Genomic DNA, 18,873 nt, shown 5'->3' on the forward strand with positions numbered 1-18,873 from the left:
GGTGGCTTTTCTCGTTACACTATGACTCTAGATTAAGTGGACTGTCTGCTTTTGGTGAATCTTTAGAGGTTTGTGGTGGGTGTAGCCAGGGAGCTCTGTTCAGTTTTTCAGGGTTAATGGTGCACCAAAGGTGACACACCCAGGTTTGGCATGGTAAATCTTTCTCTCTCTCTCTCTCTCTTTCTCTAATTCAGAAGGGAAGTAATTCCACACAGCTGAGCTATTCTCCTTGAAGGCAATCAGTGTCTGAGCGCTAGCCCCTGTGTGTATAATATTTGTCTGTTCTGTCCCAAGGACCACACAAAGGATCTGTGTAGTCTTCAGTGTAAGCTAAGATTCCCCCACAATCTCCCACCAGATTGCCAAGGTTACCGAGTTTCTGGGGTCCCCCATGGAGAGTATGTCTCAGGCACTCTGTGAGTTCTCCCACACACCCTCCATATTTTTTTTCACAGTCCCAGTTCATAAGCTCTAGACATTCACTAGGTCTTAACCTCCTGTTATTTCTCCCCACCAGAGTCAGGTTTTCCTGCTTGGCTGAGGGTGGGTGCAGCCCTCAGCTAGCATAGCTGTTATGTATGTACAAAATGGCATGTGCTCTTTGTCTTGCTCACCTTTGCAAGGTGAGTGGAGAGAGAGAATCATGTCCGTACCAGTGCCTTTTATTTTTTTTTCTCTCCTCTAGTTAGGGTGGTGAACTTTCCCCCATGGGGCTTCAAGCCTCGTTCCCTCTAGGCTCTTCCTGCTGTTTTTCTGCCAGTGTCTCGGACTACTCCAGTTTCGCCTCACCTCCCTTTCCAGTGCTTGTGCCTAGACTCTGTGGCTGGGGTGCTGAGCCGTGGGCACCTGTGCTCTCCACATAAGTCCACCGTGCCCCACTAATTCCAGAAGAGTTTCCTCTGCAGTTTTTCCCCTAACTCTGCCCTGAATTTACAGTATCTCAACTTTTATTATAGTATCTTTTCCCGGACTATCGGTGTGCTCCCTCCCTATTCTGCCATCTTGGAGCCACCCCTGGAAATAATTTTTCGTCACCTTCCAGTTTTCCTAACCAAGCCACTGACATGAGAAGCCCTGCAGCTGAGCCAGGATCCAAAGGTCCATTGCACTCAAGGGAATGTTCTATGTCTGGCAGATTTGGGTAATCTTGTGAAGGGCAATTGGTGGGAATGGACACACAAGAAACTCTGCTTCTCCTTAAACTTTCCCAACACACACAGCCAGCAATGGGAACGTGAAACAGTGAACCAGAAAAATTTTGGTCTAAAATTATAGCCACTTATACAGATCAGGAAAGAATCAGGAATGAGGTTCAAGGACGTAAGCAGAGTACAAGGGATCTCCACATAGTCTGAAGTTCAAGTACACACTGTCATCTGCTGAAATAATGTTTATTTATATGCATGTATACAATACAAGACTCAAGGCAAAGGGTCTCTCATATATTGAGCATTGATAATTATTAAATTATTAAATGAATCAAGATCTATTTCAGAACTTATTCATCATTTTCTGTGAAGACAATTTGACAAAAAACCTTTCATGTGGAATTTTGAAAAGTAGTGAGTCAGCTGCTTGGCCATTTCTAATATCATTTATCCATTTTCAGAGATTTTGTCTATAGCCTGCCTTGCTTGTGCAAACTTTATAATCAACTGAAATGATCTTGAAGCACTGTCTCAGAATTTACTTATTTATTTTATTTTAATTAAATAATTAATTCATTAATTTGAAGCCAGAGTTACAGAAAGACAATGAAGAGACAGGAAAAGATATCCTTCCTTTAATTCCTCACTTTGCAAATGGCAAACCATCCTGGGTTGGGCCAAGCCAAGTGCAGGAGCCCAGAACTCCATCTAGCTCTCCCACTTGGGAGGTAAGGACCCAAGGACTTGTGCCATTTCTTGCTGCTTTTCCCAGGCCATTAGCAGCGAACTGGATCAGAAGAGTAGTAGCCAGGATCTAAATCAGTTCTCATTAGAAATGGCACCGTTGGAAATGGCCGGTTTATACACTGTGTCTTAGCATACCCCCAGAACTTATTTCTTAAGAAAACTCTTCAGTGTTGGAGTGGTTCCTTAGTGGAGGAACTTGTGTTGAGTACAAAGAAAAAAGTAGAGCATAGAGCCTTGAGTTTTGGTGCAGTAGGTTAAACCACTGCTTTCATCCCATGTAAGAATGCAGGTTCAAGTCTAGGGGGCTCCACTTCCAATCCAAATTCATGCTGATGTATGTGCCTAGGAAAGCAATAGAAGATGGCCCATGCACTTAAGCCCCATGCTACCCAGCTGGGAGGCCCCAGTGGGGTTACAGACTTCTGGTTTCAGCCAGGTCCAGACCCCTAACTCTCTTTCAAATAAATAAAATCTTAAAAAACAAAGATAGTGCATAACTCTTTCAGAGCTTGAAGGAAATACCTTCAAGAAGTGCAAGTGCACTGCCCAGGAAACAGAATTCCCTGTTTCCTTCTGCCCTTCAGTCAGATTAAACCATGCCACACATGCAGCCTTTAATAGAAGCAGGAAGCAGGGATTTCAAACCAGTCTCTGTGCATCTAGCCTGATCTCCCTTCTGTGAAGCAAAGAATGTTCCTCAGTGGACACAGTGAGGTAATGTGAAGTGTCTTTGTCCTTGCTATTAGATCAGCATCAGAATCCTCTTTGGAGGGAGTGGATTAAGGTGGCAATAGCAAACCCTGGAACACAGCACAGCTGCCATGAGCTCCTGGGCTTGTCATACATGACATGTTCATCAAAATGATCTGGGGGCCAGCACAGTGGTGTAGCAGGTCAAGGACTGCCTACAGTGCTAGGATCCCATAGGGGCGCCAGTTTTAATCCTGGCTGCTCCACTTCCAATCAAGCTCTCTGCTATGGCCTGGGAAAGCAGTAGAATATGGCCCAAGTCCTTGGGCCCTGCACCATGTGGGAGACATGAAGGAAGCTCCTGGCTCCTGGCTTCAGATCGACACAGTTCCGGCCGTTGCTGCTGGGGAGTGAACCAGCGGATGGAAGACTTCTCTCTCTGTTTCTCCTTCTCTCTCTCTGTAATTCTGACTTTCAAGTAAATAAATAAATCTTTTTTATAAAGTGGGGGGATCTGGAACCTATTCCCAACTATCACACACTTCAGGTTCCACTGACTTCACTGTATCTTAAGGTCATTATCAAACCATCTAGTGTTAATACAGCAATGAATGCTTCTTTAGCTGAATCACTAACTTGTAAGGTGATCAGTAAACATTGTGACAACTTACATGTTCATTAACCATCCACTGGGTTTAAATCTGACTCAGCTATTAAGCATCCATAGCAAATAGTTCATTCTGTACAATAAACTGAATGTTTATGTACCCTCAAAATTCATATGCTGAAACACACCCTCCAAAGTTCTGTTTTATGAAGCAGAACCTAAATAAGTGACTGAGTCACAGGGAGGAGCCCTCACTAGATCAGAGTCCTTAAAATGGGCTAACAAGAGATCAGAATTATTCCCTTCTGCCACAGGTCCACGTGACAAAAAATGCTATTTATGAACAAAACACTGAATCTCTAAATCTGATGCCTTTATCCCACACTTCCAGGCTCCAGAACAGTGAGGAATATATGTCAGTTGTATAGATATTAAAAATCCAGGGGAGAAGTTCCAAGAAGGTGGAGTAGGAAGGGAACTTACTGCTCTAATCTAGGAGAAGATAGCTTAAAAAAAAGTGGAGAGAGTGCGGTCTCCGGGAAGAGTTAGGGAGAAAACGGCAGAGGAAACTCAATGCAAAGTAGAGGGACATGGTGTACTTATCTGGAGGGAATGGATGCCAACAGCTCAGACTCCAGCAGCCGAGAACCTACACTCCGGCATTGGAGAGTGAAGTGAGATCAGACTGCAGCAGCCCAAGCACTGGCATTAAAGCTGCAGGAAGAGCCAAGAGGGAACCTGGCTTGTAGCCCCATGGGAGATAGTGTACCTGCCAACTAGAGGATACAAAAAAAGGAAGGACACATTTCTCTCTCCCCATCACTTTACAACAGTGTCCTGAAACAAGCTGATAGAGCAGGCATTATTTTGGACATAAGTAACAGCTATGCCAGCTCATGTCCATGCCCAGCAACCAGCCAAATGAAGACTCCTGACTCTGGTAGGGAGAACTAATAGGGGGCTGGAAGCTCAGAACTGTGGGAGGTTTGTGTGCTGGGAGTGTGAAAAAAATGAGGCTGTGTGGAAGGACTCACAGAGTGCTGGGATTTGGACAGTCACGGTGGGAGATTCCACATGCTCAGGGCTTCCTGGTTCCTGGTGAGGGACATTGCTGGGGAATCTGAGCTTACACAGAGGACTGTGCAGATCCTTTGTATGGTCCTTGGGGAAGAACAAATGAATATTGTACCCAATGGGCTAGCGTTCAGGCACTGGTCTTCTTTGAGGAGAGGAGCTCAGCTGAGCAGAATCATTAAAAAAGAGAGAGAGAGAGATTTACAGCACAAAACCTGAGTGTGTCACCTTAGACACGACCTTCACCCTGGAGAACTAAACAGCGATCCCTGGCCACAACTACTAGAAGCCTCTAGTTATTCATTGAAAGCAGACACTCCACTTATCTACAGAGGCGCTCTTCCAAGAAACAAGAATAAGGAAGACAACATGATGCCCATAAAAGAACACACACTTCAATACTAGATTTTGAAGATGATGAGATGGAAGGAATGCAAAAAATGGAATTCAAAAAATGATCATAAGATTACATAGAAGTAATCAGAAGCAAGTGCACAAACTACTGAAATCTGTACAGGACATGAAAGAAAATTTCTCTCATGAAATTGAGATCTTAAGGAGAAATCAAAATGAAATGAAGAATTCAGTAGAACAAATAAAAAATGCAGTGGAAAGCCTTAACAACAGAATTGTTGATGCAGAAGAAAGAGTATCTGACTTAGAAGACAAAACGGGCCAGCGCCGCAGCTCAATAGGCTAATCCTCTGCCTAGCGGCGCCGGCACACCAGGTTCTAGTCCCTGTCAGGGCGCCAGATTCTGTCCCAGTTGCCCCTCTTCCAGGCCAGCTCTCTGCTGTGGCCCGGGAGTGCAGTGGAGGATTGCCCAAGTCCTTGGGCCCTGCACCCACATGGGAGACCAGGATAAGCACCTGGCTCTTGCCTTCAGATCAGCGCGGTGCGCCGCTGCCCCGCGCCGGCCGTGGTGACCATTGGAGGGTGAATCAATGGTAAAAGGAAGACCTTTCTCTCTCTCTCTCTCTCTCTCTCTCTCTCTCTTTCTCTCTCACTGTCCACTCTGCCTGAAAAAAAAAGAAGAAGAATAAGACAAAACACAGGAAATTATACAATCAAACCAAAACCAAAAGGAGATATTAGAAAACTAAAAACCACTGTTGGGAATTTACAATATACCATCAAATGACCCAACATATGGGTTCGAGGAGTTGCAAAAGGCAGGGAAAGAAACAAAAGATTAGAAGGCCTTTTTAGTGAAATAATAAGAAAAAATTTGCTTAATTTGGAAAATGTAAGGGACATCCAAGTACAGGAAGCACATAGAACTCCTGATAGATATGATCAGAAAAGAAAGATCTTCACCACGACACATTGTTATCAAACTCACTACAGTAAAACATAAAGAAAAGATTCTAAAAGTTGCACAAGAGAAATGCCAGATAACTTTCAGAGGATCTCCAATTGGGCTCACATTGGACTTCTCATCAGAAGCCCTACAGACTAGGAGTTAATGGCGAGATATATTCCAAGTCTTAAGAGAAAAAAATCAACCCAGAATATCATATCCTGCAAAGCTCTCATTTATTTTCTTTTCCAGACTAAGAAAGGTTTTATTTTTAAGACAAAACAAATAGCATTAACATACATCCAAATGCCAATGCAAGAGTTCACTGGGTTTTATAAAAGAGAAGATTACACTTTAGTATCAACTGGAAACAAGAACCACTGAAAAACCACCAGTGCTTCTAGTGACATGGGTACAACATGTGCTTGTCTAAGTAGTCATTCAGTGTGCTTCTTTGTGAAATATATGACAAGAGCGAAGCAATGCAAGGCAAAATGGAAGGTGGCCAATGCTTTAAGACCCTTTTTTCTGCTCCAATGTGCTCTTATTCTGCTTTGGAGAACTCAAGTAATCAGCAGGTCATTTTACAAAGAGTTTGAGTATCAAAGAACACTTTAAAAGTCTGAAATAGATTAGAGGCCATAACTAAAATTATGTAGGGAGGTCAGTGTGGGAGAAAATAGTTTGTGTTCTCAAAAGCCAGATTTTACACAATGGCAGGCACTAAATCTAGTTAGGTGTGTTTGCAGTAGAAAAGGCGACATGGATCTTAGTAAAGGCTGGTCTTTTTCATGATGCGCAGGAACTCTTGCTCATTGACTTCTCCATCTCCATCTGGATCAGCTTCATCAATCATTTCCTGTAGCTCATCACCTGTCAAGTTCTCGCCCAACTCCTGGGCCACGCGTTTCAGATTTTTGAATGATATCTTCCCAGTTTCATCATCATCGAAGAGCTTGAAAGCTTTCAGAATTTCTTCTTTGGTATCTTTCTCAGACATTTTCTGAGTCATCACAGTCAAAACCTCACTAAAGTTCATTTTTCCAGTGCCTTCCTTATCAATTTCACTTATCATTTTCTTGATTTCTTCTTTCGTGGGTTCAAACCCCAGGGCCTTCATTGTCACCTTAAGTTCTTTAACATCTATGGTCCCAGTTCCATCAGCATCAAAGAGATCAAAAAGCTTCCCTGATTTCTTGTTTCTGCTCTTCAGTAAGCTCAGGCTTAGGACTCATCCTTTTCCGCTGGGCACTAGATGTTATATTTCCCTTCTTAAAGTTAGAGGCCATAGCCAACTCACTCCGATGCCCATTGTTAAAGCAACCTACGTACACACAGACTCGGTGCCATTCCACCACCCCGCACATGGCACAGCTCCCTGTTGGCCGCCAGCTTACCTCCGGGGCTCCCCATTGGTCTACGTCTCCAAAGTTCTCATTTATGAATGAAGGTGAAATAAAGACCTTTCATAACAAACAAAAATTGAAAGAATTTGTCACCACCCATTCAGCCCTACAAAAGATGCTTAAGGATGTGATACACACAGAAACACAGAAACATGGTCATGATTAGGAAAGAAGGGAAAGGAAGAACATCTCTCAGTAAAAGTTCAAAGGAAGTTGGAAGTAAAAAATAGGAATATTTTTGGGAAATGGCAGGGCAGAGTCATTATTTATCAATAGTCACTTTGAAGGGAAACTATCTCAATTCTCCATTTCAAAGGAACCTACAGTTCCATTCATATTGTTGCAAATGACATGAATTCATCCATTTTTATAGATGAATAGTATTCCATGTGCCCACAGGTGTATGAAGAAATGTTCTCTCTCACTCATCATCAGGGAAATGCAAATGAAAATCATGATGGCCCATCACCTGACTCCAGGTAGAAGGGCTTTTATCAAAGACCCAAATAACAAGTGCTGGTCAAGTGTGGAGAAAAGAGAATCCTTGCCCACTATTGGACATGTAAATTAGGACAGCCATTGTGGAAAACTTTAGAGACTCCTCAAAAAGCTAAAACTAGAGCCACCATCCAATCCAGCGTTCCACTCTTGAGTACATATGCAGGGAAAGGAAGTCAGTCTATGGAAGAGATGCTGCACTTGCAAGTTCACTGCAGCATAATAGCTGAGACATAGAAACAACCACAGAGCTCATCTAATGATGAAGGGATAAAATCTGGCACATCTGCACAACGGAACATAAACCAGGAAATTTTAACACCAAGTTACACGTAACGAAGGCAGCTCTATCAGATGGGGGTAAACCCCCAGCGATTTCCCAAGTCTCCTGTCCAGGGGTCACGTGGGCCGAGGATACAAACGCCTCCCTTCTGGGTCTTCCACAAGCACCTCTGGTCACTGATGCCGTTCAAGCAAGGGACCATGCACTCTAAAAGTGGATGTAAACACGCGTGGTCAGACCGTACAGTGAATTCCAACAGCTGAGTAGTGAAAGTGAGAGTAGAGCTCCGTGAAATGTAACTTGGTGAACTCTGGAATATTTGTGTGGCTTTAAAACATCAGGTGAAACTTGGAGGATTCAACTTGTCTAAGGTAAGGGTCTTTCCTCTCTATTCCTCCAAAGCCCAGCAGGGGACAGCAGGAAAGAGCAGGGAGGCAGGAGGGAAGGACCCCACAGCAGCGCCACTGTCAGGGGCTGGATCTGGGTCTCATTCCCAGAAAGGACTTGAGCCGCCCTGCGCAGAAGAGGATAGGATCTGTCCTTCCACATCACATGCAGGACTCTGCTGCAGCCCCCAGGGGGAAGACCAAGTAGAAGCTGCGCATACAAGGCACATGCGGCTACCCCCCACCTCCTCTGGGCCCCACAGTTACACTGCACCTAGGGCTGGGCCCCCAGCGCCCAAGCCAACACAGAGACAGTGCTGGGGAAGGGAAGGGGGCCTTGGTGACTAAGCGCCATGGTGCACTCACCAGGCCAGGGCGCCGCAGTCAGAAACAAGTTCCTCGCTCCCTTGCTCCCCTCTTAACTCTGTCTGGTCTGGCTCCTCGAGAATCCACTCTTAAGAAGCTGAAAATGAAAATATATCCGATCACCAAAATAAGTGCTGAGGGGAGGTGAACAGAAATCAAACCGCACTCATATCTTGCTAGCCTTGGAGATTTGTTGTTGTTGTTACATATTTATTTATTTTTAATTTATTTTTAAGGAATATAAATGTCATAAGTACAACTTTAGGAATATAGTTATCCTTCCCACCATATCCATCCTCCCACCCCTCCCCCTCCTCCCTCTCCCTCTCCCAGTCCCATTCAGCATTGCCGCGCATTTGCAAGTATCTTTGCACACAGAAGACCAACTCCATACACAGTAGAGATTTTAACAGCGTTAGTCAACAGGCAGAAGACAGGTTTGTGGAATCCCACGCTAGGAACATCCCTGGGTTCCCGCAAGTTTCTGGACCGCTCTGCCCCTGCTCCTCACCGATGGAGTCCCTGTCCCTCTGTCCACTGGTGAGCCTTCCGACAGGCAGGGGCTGCCCTTCCACATGCCTGGAGCCACTACCTGTGTTACAGCGCACATTCTTGGCTGGGTGTGCACGGTGTTCCGGAAGAGCTGAGGCTGTGGGGAAACTAGCGCGGTCATTTTCTCCCGCTGCTTCTGGTTGCTGGAAGTGCACTATTAAATAGAAGGCTACCTATGTGGACACTGTAATAGGAAGCCCTCTTTCTCTCACAGTTGTGCTAATTGAGGGAACTGGTGGAATCTGCCTCTAGGGTTGCTTTTTTACCAGGGAAAGGTAGAATCATGTGACAGAGTGCACAACAGACATTGAATGTCACCCGACGTGTCCCTGTAGGCGGACCACTCTCATGAGGCACCTGGGGATCTAATGGCTGCTGTGAGGAGCCAGGGGCATTATTGCCAGGAATGATTGTGGCTTAAAATATTATATCTAACAGGTGCAGTATGACATGGGGTTAATTGGCCCCTATACGAATTTCCTACCCAAATGAGATGATAGATTCTTTCTCTTCAAATTCAGTTCTGAGTGCCCTTTGTGTCTCTGTTTCTTTTAAAATTATCTACCAGAAATTTGAAAGTTCATAATCTTATTTTTTTGAGTGACAGTGAGACAAAGAGAGGGAGACACACATGCAGAGAAAGACAGAGAGGTGGCTGCCATTTACCCATTCACGTATCAGGTGCCCGCAGTGCCACAGCTAACACTGTCAGGAACTCTCTGGCCTCAGCTCACCTTCTCAGCCTGCAAGCTGAGTTTATGCAAATAACATCAATGAAAGTCATTTGTAATTTTCCATGAATGCAAAATCTGGTATCCATTTCAAGACTTTGATGGAAACTTCATCTTCTCTCAGATGAGACTGAAAGTGAAAGCCGGGCAAGGTTTCTTTGAAATAGAATTCATGGTGAGAAATGAGCTGTCTTTTCTTCTAATTACATCTAATGTTTCTATTAGGCAACCAAACATAGTTCCAGGGACACTTGAATGCTTTTGTGAATTTTTGTGTAATAACACAGCTTTCTACCTACCATCCAACTCCATTCCTGATTAAGGAAATCCACTGTCTGTAGATAAATTTGAAATATTGATCACAAGTGATTTAACTATGATTGCATTTAGGATGATTCCAACTAAGGAATGTGTTTATCAACCTATAACAGGTTTATATGAAGATACTCTAGATTTTTTTTTTTTTTTTTTTTTTTTTTTTTTGACAGGCAGAATGGACAGTGAGAGAGAGAGACAGAGAGAAAGGTCTTCCTTTTGCCGTTGGTTCACCCTCCAATGGCCGCCGCGGCCGGCGCGCTGCGGCCGGCGCACCGCGCTGATCCGATGGCAGGAGCCAGGAGCCAGGTGCTTTTCCTGGTCTCCCATGGGGTGCAGGGCCCAAGCACCTGGGCCATCCTCCACTGCACTCCCGGGCCACAGCAGAGGGCTGGCCTGGAAGAGGGGCAACCGGGACAGAATCTGGCGCCCCGACCGGGACTAGAACCCGGTGTGCCGGCGCCGCTAGGCGGAGGATTAGCCTAGTGAGCCGCGGCGCCGGCCAAGATACTCCAGATTTAATGGCAGTGCTATCTCATTGTTGAGTCATCGTGTTTTCATCATTTTCTATGAATTATGAATTTCTGTTCACAAATATAAATTATTTTATGGCCTCAAAAGTATACATGACATTGGAGAGATTTCCATTTTAAGTAAAAATCATTGATTTCAATAAATAATTTCTAGATTACTCTTATCTATTGGGAGATTCTTTTCAACTGGTCATTTGTTGTTAGATAGATGTTTCACAAGCACTAGCACTGGGCATGGCACTCTTGTATTAGGGTTCACTGGGTACCAAGGAATTAGTGACATACACATAGTTCAGATGAAAGGGAGTCTTGGAATAAGAGATTATACTGACTCCAGGTTTAGACAGAAAACAGGTTATGGGAGAGTTGCAGAGGAAAAAAGAGATACTTTAGGGGCCAGTGCTGTGGTGCAGTGGGTTAACACCCTGACCTGAAGCGCGCATCCCATATGGAAGCCAGTTCAAGACCTGGCTGCTCCACTTCCTATCCAGCTCTCTATTATGGCCTGGGAAAGCAGTGGAAGATGGCCCAAGTCCTTAGGTTCCTGCACCCGTGTGGGAAACCTGCAGGAAACTCCTGGTTCCTGGCTTCGGATCGGCTCAGCTCCGGCCATTGTGGCCAACTGGGGAGTGAACCATCAGATGGAAGACCTCTCCCTCTCTTTCTCTCTATCTCTCTGCCTCTCCTCTCTCTGTGTAAGTCAGACTTTCAAATAAACAAATAAATCTTTAAAAAAAAAGGAGAGATATACTTCATCCTGCCAGTACATCAGAGGGACATAGTTCAAAAACAAGAGCTGACTGGAACTGGAGCAAATTATTATTGTATTTGTGTGGTAATTTGCTTTACAAATTTCTGCAGTGTGCTGTGCGCATGTAGATGCAGATCCATTTACAGCCATGGGGTGGTCAGTGAACAGGGGAGTTGCCCTCGCCAGGAATACGCAATCACCTGGAGAGTTTGCACAGAATATCCTTCTTGAAGTGGATAGCAAAGCATTTGCTAAAAGGGTTTAGAGTTGGTAGAAGTAATAGAGCTGTGGGGTTGGAAGTGTGGATGGGTCAGAGGAATGAATAGAATCTGGCTCCCTAAATGAACAAGGCACAAGAACAGTAGACTGAGCAGCTCCTCCTAGTTGTGCTTTGACAATAAATATAAAGCAATATAAAACATATATATAAAACAAATAAACAAATCAGTCTTAAAAAATCTTATCTCCTTGCTGTTGTCAGTGTACATGGATATTACAGAAAAAATCCATAGGGGATTTTTTTCCCTGTATTGTAAAGAGCAGGTCAAATATGTGCCTGTGGGAAATTTAGGCTTACCAATTTCTAACCACCAGGGCTACTGACACTACCAAAAGAAGCTGACATCTGCCAATCCATGTGGCTTCCTCAACACAAATGGGTACAAAGAACTTCACCAAGGTGAAGTTCAAGAGAGTCTCCACAGGTGCCAGGAACAGTATAAAGCAGAATCCTGAGTGGTCCAGAGTATCATAGACGCCATGGTGAGGTCAGGGCTTAACTCAAGGGTGACTTGGCCCCCACCACCTTCAAGAAGTCAGGATTATACCTGGAATGACATAGGGTACTTGACAACGTCCCTGAATGGGAGTTCTGAAAAAGAGTGAGTCTGAGCCTTTGCGAAATGATGGAGAAGTGAAGCAAATCAGCATCATCGCCCAGTGTTTGTCCTGACAGATTCAGCTCAGGTGAGTACAGATCCTGAGAACCAGCTCCTGGCCCGTGGCCCTATTTGTGAATATGAAGAGAGATTCTTGAGGACAGAATATGGAATAAAATCAGTATCTACTAAAAGAAGGCTTTATGAAATAGCATCAGTGGGGTCATACTTTCCCAGCAACAGCCTACATTTGGAGGAACGATCCCAACACACGGCAATTGATGCCCGCACCTCAGAGTGGGTGAAGATTCATATGTTCTTCTCACAGCGTCCTTTACCTCACTCTTGAACTTGCCCTGATCTCTGTACATGGAACACTGCCTTCCCAGTGATTTCTGACTCCTGTGATCTCCTGTGCTTAGTTACCTGTGAAGTGTTACACGAGGCAAACATGTTCTGGAAAAAGAGACAGATGTGTTACACCAAAATCTCATAAGAAAGGAAAGAAATGAAAAAGTTTTGGAGGAGATTCATGGCTGAGCAGTAAGCAAGAGCGCATGTAGGTAACTGTCCCAGCTGGAGTGGATTTTAGGGAAAACGGAATTACTTGGAGTGTGGGGCAGCCAGCTCTGACTGTGCTGACCGCCTCTGTGGAAGTCAACTGCCCAAACTAGGCGGGACGGAAAACCGCGGGACCGGGAGCTTCACAATGCAAAACAAATGCCAACAAGAGTGGCTGAAGCGCATGTTCCATGGTACTGGAAAATGAGTATTTGACAGAGAGGGAGGATGACAGAGGACTTGCCAAGGCTTCACACACTGGGGGCTCAAAATCCAATGTCTCACACTTCCCTTACCACACGTAGCTCAGGAGCAAAAACACAAGGCCAGGCCAGGCCAGGAAGGGCAGGGTGGGAATTGGAGCAGTCCCTTCACGTGGCCAGACCCTACTTCCTATCTACAACCTGAGTCTCCTGGCCACTGGCCATCCCAGCACTCTGAGGACAGCCACAGCACCCCACCCCTGCACAGGCCGGGCCTCCTCCTCAGGCTGGGCCTCCTCCACGTGCTGCGAACCCTCCTTCTCTCTGATATTTATGTGAATTAGTTAGAATTATCAGGTCGCTACTTTCAAAAGGACTATTAATGCCATTGTTTTAAAAATCTGTCACAAACTAAAAATCCCTGCAAATCATATTATTGCACACAGTGTTATCAGAAGCTATGCACACCAAGGTCTCAAGGCTCGAGGCTCTAAAAACCTAGAACAGGGACCCTAGGGCATACCCAGTGCCATATCACTGTCGTTGTCTCAACCCACTCATGAATGATGACTTGGTTGGTGGGCTGCTGTCTGTAATGTCCAGCATACGGGTATTGGTAAGGCACAGCATACACCTGCCCATTCGCAGCATAGACAACTTGAGTTCCTACTGGGTGGGTGCCGCTATAGGGAGGAAGCAACAGCTGTCTCATCAGACAGGATTGCAGAGCCCACGTAAGCTGTGTTTGTCCTAGAATCCTGCAGTGTAAATTTCCAGGCCGAGCAATCATCTGAGCTTTCCGCACAATGACATCGTTTATCCATTTCGGCAAACCATCTGCAGCAGGCAGTCTTGCATTCCCGTCTGGAGACTGGATGTCTCGACATTGCTGTTCCATACAGATGTCGATGCCGTCCGCTGGCATGTGGACCTAATCCTCAACACTCTGCCCAGTCTGGTCATCGTAATAGACCAGGTGGCCATCTGACCACAGGTCAAACCAATTCTTCTTCCAATACTTTCAAATGGTTCTCTGTCATAGCAGCCGTCCACTCTTCACAAACGTCATCTCGTCACTGGGAAAGCTAAGACTGCAGAACCCAGACCACGGCTGTAGGAAGAGGATGCTGCTCGGATGCTGCTCGGGGTCCAGACTAGTAAACTGTCCAAAACCTATTTGGTAACTCACTCATAGCATTTTCTTCTAATGTTTAATCAAATGATGAATATGCATTCAATACCTGAGTCATTGACAAATTGATGAAACATTAAACATTAGTTATTGAACATAAATTGAAGTTTGCTAACTTTAGGATTCTTAATTTGATAGAAAACCACTATATGTTTGGATCTGTTAGTCAACATGTTCTATTCCACACTGAAAAAACTTATGTGGGGAAGGCTATGTTTCTAGCAATAGGATGTGTGTGATAGAATTGGAAAAAGTTCATGAAAATTGTGTACTGTGGAAAAAAAGGTTGAAAGAACTCAAATTTTTGCACAAAAATGAACTCATTTTAACATGATGTAGCATGTCTGAGCAGCATCTAAGTTGAGGCACTAAGATGGATGTGACATGAGTTTGCAAAGAGCTCCAGGAGGAGCAACATGAATTCAGCCAAAATGTAAGCAAGAATAAACAAGCGATTTGTCATGAGGATTGAACGGAAAAATAGGGAATCTTTTTTTATTTTTTATTTTTTTATTTTTTTTGACAGGCAGAGTGGACAGTGAGAGAGAGAGAGACAGACGGAAAGGTCTTCCTTTGCCGTTGGTTCACCCTCCAATGGCTTTGAAACTTAATGAAAAGTTTATAAGGACAATGCTCCAAAGAAATCAACAGTTTATTCATTTTCTATGGGAGGATTATTATCACTGTTTAACATTTTTTAAATCCTTCATAAATTTATTTCAGAAACAAAGACACCGAGAGACAAAGAGAATAAGAAAGGGGAGAGAGAAAGGAAGAGAGAGAAAGGCCCCTCTATTAGTTCACTTCCCAAAAGCCTACAACAGTGCTGGTACCAAGCTGGAGCTGAAAGTTAGGAACTCAAACAAGGCTACACACATGGGTGACAGGGGCCTAGTCACTTGGGACATAACCTGCAGATTCCTTCATGTGGGTCATAGAAGAATCAAAAGAGAAAACAAAAAATTTCATCAAAATGAATGAAAATGACAACATAACATAAAATAACTTAGGAAATACACAAAATCAGTGTTATGAGGAAAAGTTATGGCAATTAGTATCTACATCAAAAATTGGAAACGAATCAAAAAAAGGTCTAACAATGTATTCCAAGGACTTGGAGAAACCAGATGAAACTAATCCCAAATCTAGTAGGAGTAAATAAGAAATAAAAATTATGGGAGAACTAAAAACACTAAAACTTAAACATGATACACAAAGATTGGTGAAATGAAGAGCTGCTGCATTGAAAAAATAAGCTAATAGATTAGCCATTATCCCAATTAACCAAAAAAAAAGGGAGAAGACCAAAATGAATAAAAGCAGCATTGAAAAGTTGTTACAATTGATACCACAGAAATTAAAAGAATCATTGGGAATTATTACAGATAGGTGCCAATAAATTGGGAAACCTAGGGAAAGTATATAGATTTATGGACACATGTAATTTAGCAAAATTGAGTCACAAAGACATAGCAAACTGAATGAACCAATACAGAAGGCTGAGACTGAATCAGTAATAAAGAGCCTCCCAAGAAAGAAAAGTCCAGGACCAGATGGCTTCACTGCTGAATTTTACCAAACTTTTAGAAAAGAAGTTATCCCATTTCTTCTTTTTTTTTTTTTTAAAAAAAGATTGATTTATTTACTTGAAAGTCAGTGTTCCACAGAGAGAGGAGGGGCAGAAGAGAGAGAGAGAGAGAGAGACAGAGAGAGAGAGAGAAAGGATTTCCATCTGCTGGTTCACTCCCCAATTAGCTGCAATGACTGGAGCTGCACCCATGTGAAGCCAGGAGCCAAGAGCTTCTTCCTGGTCTCCTACACAGGTCCAGGGGCTCAAGGACTTGGGCCATCTTCTACTGCTTTCCCAGACCATAGCAGAGAGCTGGATCAGAGAGGAGCAGCTGGGTCACGAACTGGTGCCCATATGGGATTCTGGCACTTCAGGCCTGGGCATTAACCTGCTGTGCCATAGTGCCGGCCCCTCCCACTTCTTCTTAAACTATTCAAATCAATAAAAAGCAAGGGTATCCTGCCAAGTTCTTTCTGTGAGTCTAACATTGCATTAACTCCAAAACCAGGAGGAAAAAAGAAAAAATGGTAAACAAACAAAAAGAAATATAGGCCAATATACCTGAAAAAATACAAGCAAAATTCCTCAACAAAATACTAGCAAATAAAATTGAACAACATATCAGCAATAAAGGGATGGTTCAGTGTATGCGACTCACTAAATATGATATATCACATCAAAAAATGAAGGATAAAAACATGTGCTTATCCCAATAGATGCAGAGACAAATTCAAAAAATACAACTTCCTTTCATGATAAAAACCCCAAAATATTGGATGCAGAAGGAACATACCTCAACACAATCAAATCATTATAAGACAGACTCACAGCCAGCATCATACTGAATGGGGGAATGGTAAAAACATTTATGCTAAAATCAAAAAGCAGGCAAGAATGACTGCTGTCACCATTACCATTCAATATAGTTCTGGGAGATTTAGGCAGAGACATTAGGCAAGAAAAAGAAATCAAAGGGTATAAATTGGAAATAATGAAGACAACTCTTCCTGTTTGCAGATGACATGGTCCTTTATATACGGGGAACAAAAGACTCCATGAAGAGTGAATACTTATAAGAGAATTTGAAAACATTTTTGGACATAAAATCAGTGAGGAAAAATCAACAGCATTTATATACACCAACAACGCTCTAGTTGATAAAGAACTTGAAAGATCAGTCATGTTCACAAAAGCTACAAAAAAGTTAAACACCTTAGAAAAAATTTAACCAAGGATGTGAAAGATCTCTACTATAAAATTATAAAACATAAATGGAAGAAATAGAAGGTGGCACCAAAAAATGCAAAACTCTTCCATGTTCATGGATTAGATGACTTAATTTCAAAAAAATATCTGTACTTCTATCCAAAGCAATTTACAGTGCTGTCCCAATCAAAATACCAAGGACATTTTTCTCAGATCCATTAAAAATGATCCTGAAGTTCATAAAGAGTCAAATACTCAAAGATATCTTAATCTATTAAAAAAAAAAAACAAAGTCAGAGGCATCACAGTACCAGATTTCAAGACATACTACAGGGCTATTATAATAAAATCAGCCTGTAGTGGCACAAAAATGGACTTGTGGATCAATGGATTAGAATAGAAATCCAGGCAATTAACCCACTGATCTACAACCAATTATTCTTTAACCAATGAGCTATAATCATTCCCCAGAGAAAGGACAATCTCTTCAACAAATGGAGTTGGAAAAACTGGATCTCCACATGTGTAAGTATGAATGAAGGCCCCTTTCAAACACCCTATACAAAAATGAGCTCACAATGGATGAAAGATCTAAATCTAAGACCTTAAGCCATCACATTACTAGAAAAAAACATAGGGGGAAATACTGGAAGACATCAGCATAGGCAGAGACTTCAGTCAGTGTAAGACCCAAAAAGCAGAGACAATGAAAGCAAAATTAGACAAATAGGATTACATAACTCTAATCTTCTGTACAACAACAACAACAACAAAAACACTCAACAAAATGAAAGGACAACTAACAGAGTGGGTGAAAATATTTGCAAGCCATGCATCTGATAAAGATTAATATAAGAATATGAGTTCAAGAAATTCAACCAGAACAAACCAAAAACAATCCAGTTAAGAAATGGGCAGACAGTGCGCCAGCCATAGCGGCCATTTGGGGAGTGAACCAACGGAAGGAAGACCTTTCTCTCTCTCTCTCTTTCTCTCTCTCTCCCTCTCTCAATGTCTAACTCTGCCTGTGAAAAGAAAGAAAGAAAGAAAGAAAGAAAGAAAGAAAGAAAGAAAGAAAGAAAGAAAGAAAGAGGCTTCAGTCCTCTGGTACACTCCCCAAATGGCTGCACCAGCTGGTGCTGGGCCATGTTGAAGTCAGGAGCCAGGAGTTTCTACAGGATCTCCCATGTGGGTGCAGGGGCCCAAAGATTTGGGCCATCTTCCACTGCTTTCCCAGGCACATTAGCAGGGAGCTGGATCAGAAGTAGAGGAGCCAGGATTCAAACCACTGCCCATATGGGATGCCCATATGGCACTGTAGGATGCAGCTTTACCTTCTGTGTTACAGCACAAACCCCTAGACTAGATTTCAATAAGCCATTATACACAGAGTCCGTCAAACATTAGTGTTCAACTTCACGCATTTATTATGTAAATGTAGGTCATGTGAGAGGATTTAATTGAGAAGGTGGATTGACTTCAACTTCTTGGTTCAGACAGAAGTTGAAGCATTTCAAGGGCGAATCAACATGTTTTACTCTGTTGGGCAAATAAGAAAACAGAGCATTATGACAATGAAAAATTGCACCTGGGGAAAATTTCAGTTAATGCCTCTGGTACCTTACTTCATGTTAGCTGCCATTGTCTTACTCCATTTGTACCAGTAACTAGATATTGAAAACCTTCTGGCTTTTAACATCTAAACAACTGACATATATTCCTCGATGTTCTGGAGCCTGGGAAGTGTGGGATAAAGACACCACCCTTTAGAGATTCAGTGTTTTGTTCATAAACAGCATTTTTCATCAAGAGGTCCCTTGGCAGATGGGAATAATTCTGGAATCTCTTAGTCTCTTGAGAGCACTAATCTTATGAG

General features: G+C 43.1%; 2 protein-coding genes and 2 pseudogenes across 3 annotated transcripts in view; 1 reads left to right on the plus strand and 3 right to left on the minus strand.

Annotated features, from left to right (window-relative positions):
* LOC100346985 (guanylate-binding protein 7) overlaps positions 1 to 18,873 on the plus strand; it is a 144,718-nt gene that overhangs the window by 34,676 nt on the left and 91,169 nt on the right. The gene's annotated exons all lie outside the window — the stretch shown is intronic.
* LOC100358272 (centrin-2 pseudogene) lies at positions 6,185 to 7,064 on the minus strand (annotated as a pseudogene).
* The window catches only part of LOC100347754 (guanylate-binding protein 7), a 63,204-nt gene continuing 52,841 nt past the window's right edge, over positions 8,511 to 18,873 (minus strand). Inside the window, exon 12 of the mRNA XM_089300414.1 lies at positions 8,511 to 8,602. Coding sequence (XP_089156540.1) covers positions 8,558 to 8,602 — 45 coding nt within the window. The 3' untranslated portion in view covers positions 8,511 to 8,557. The remainder of the gene's footprint in view (positions 8,603 to 18,873) is intronic.
* On the minus strand, positions 13,493 to 14,098 carry LOC149125630 (pleckstrin homology domain-containing family B member 2-like; annotated as a pseudogene).

Source organism: Oryctolagus cuniculus, chromosome 7, assembly GCF_051225735.1.
Source record: "Oryctolagus cuniculus isolate XC-2025 breed Fujian yellow rabbit chromosome 7, ASM5122573v1, whole genome shotgun sequence".
Taxonomy (NCBI): Eukaryota; Metazoa; Chordata; class Mammalia; order Lagomorpha; family Leporidae; genus Oryctolagus; species Oryctolagus cuniculus.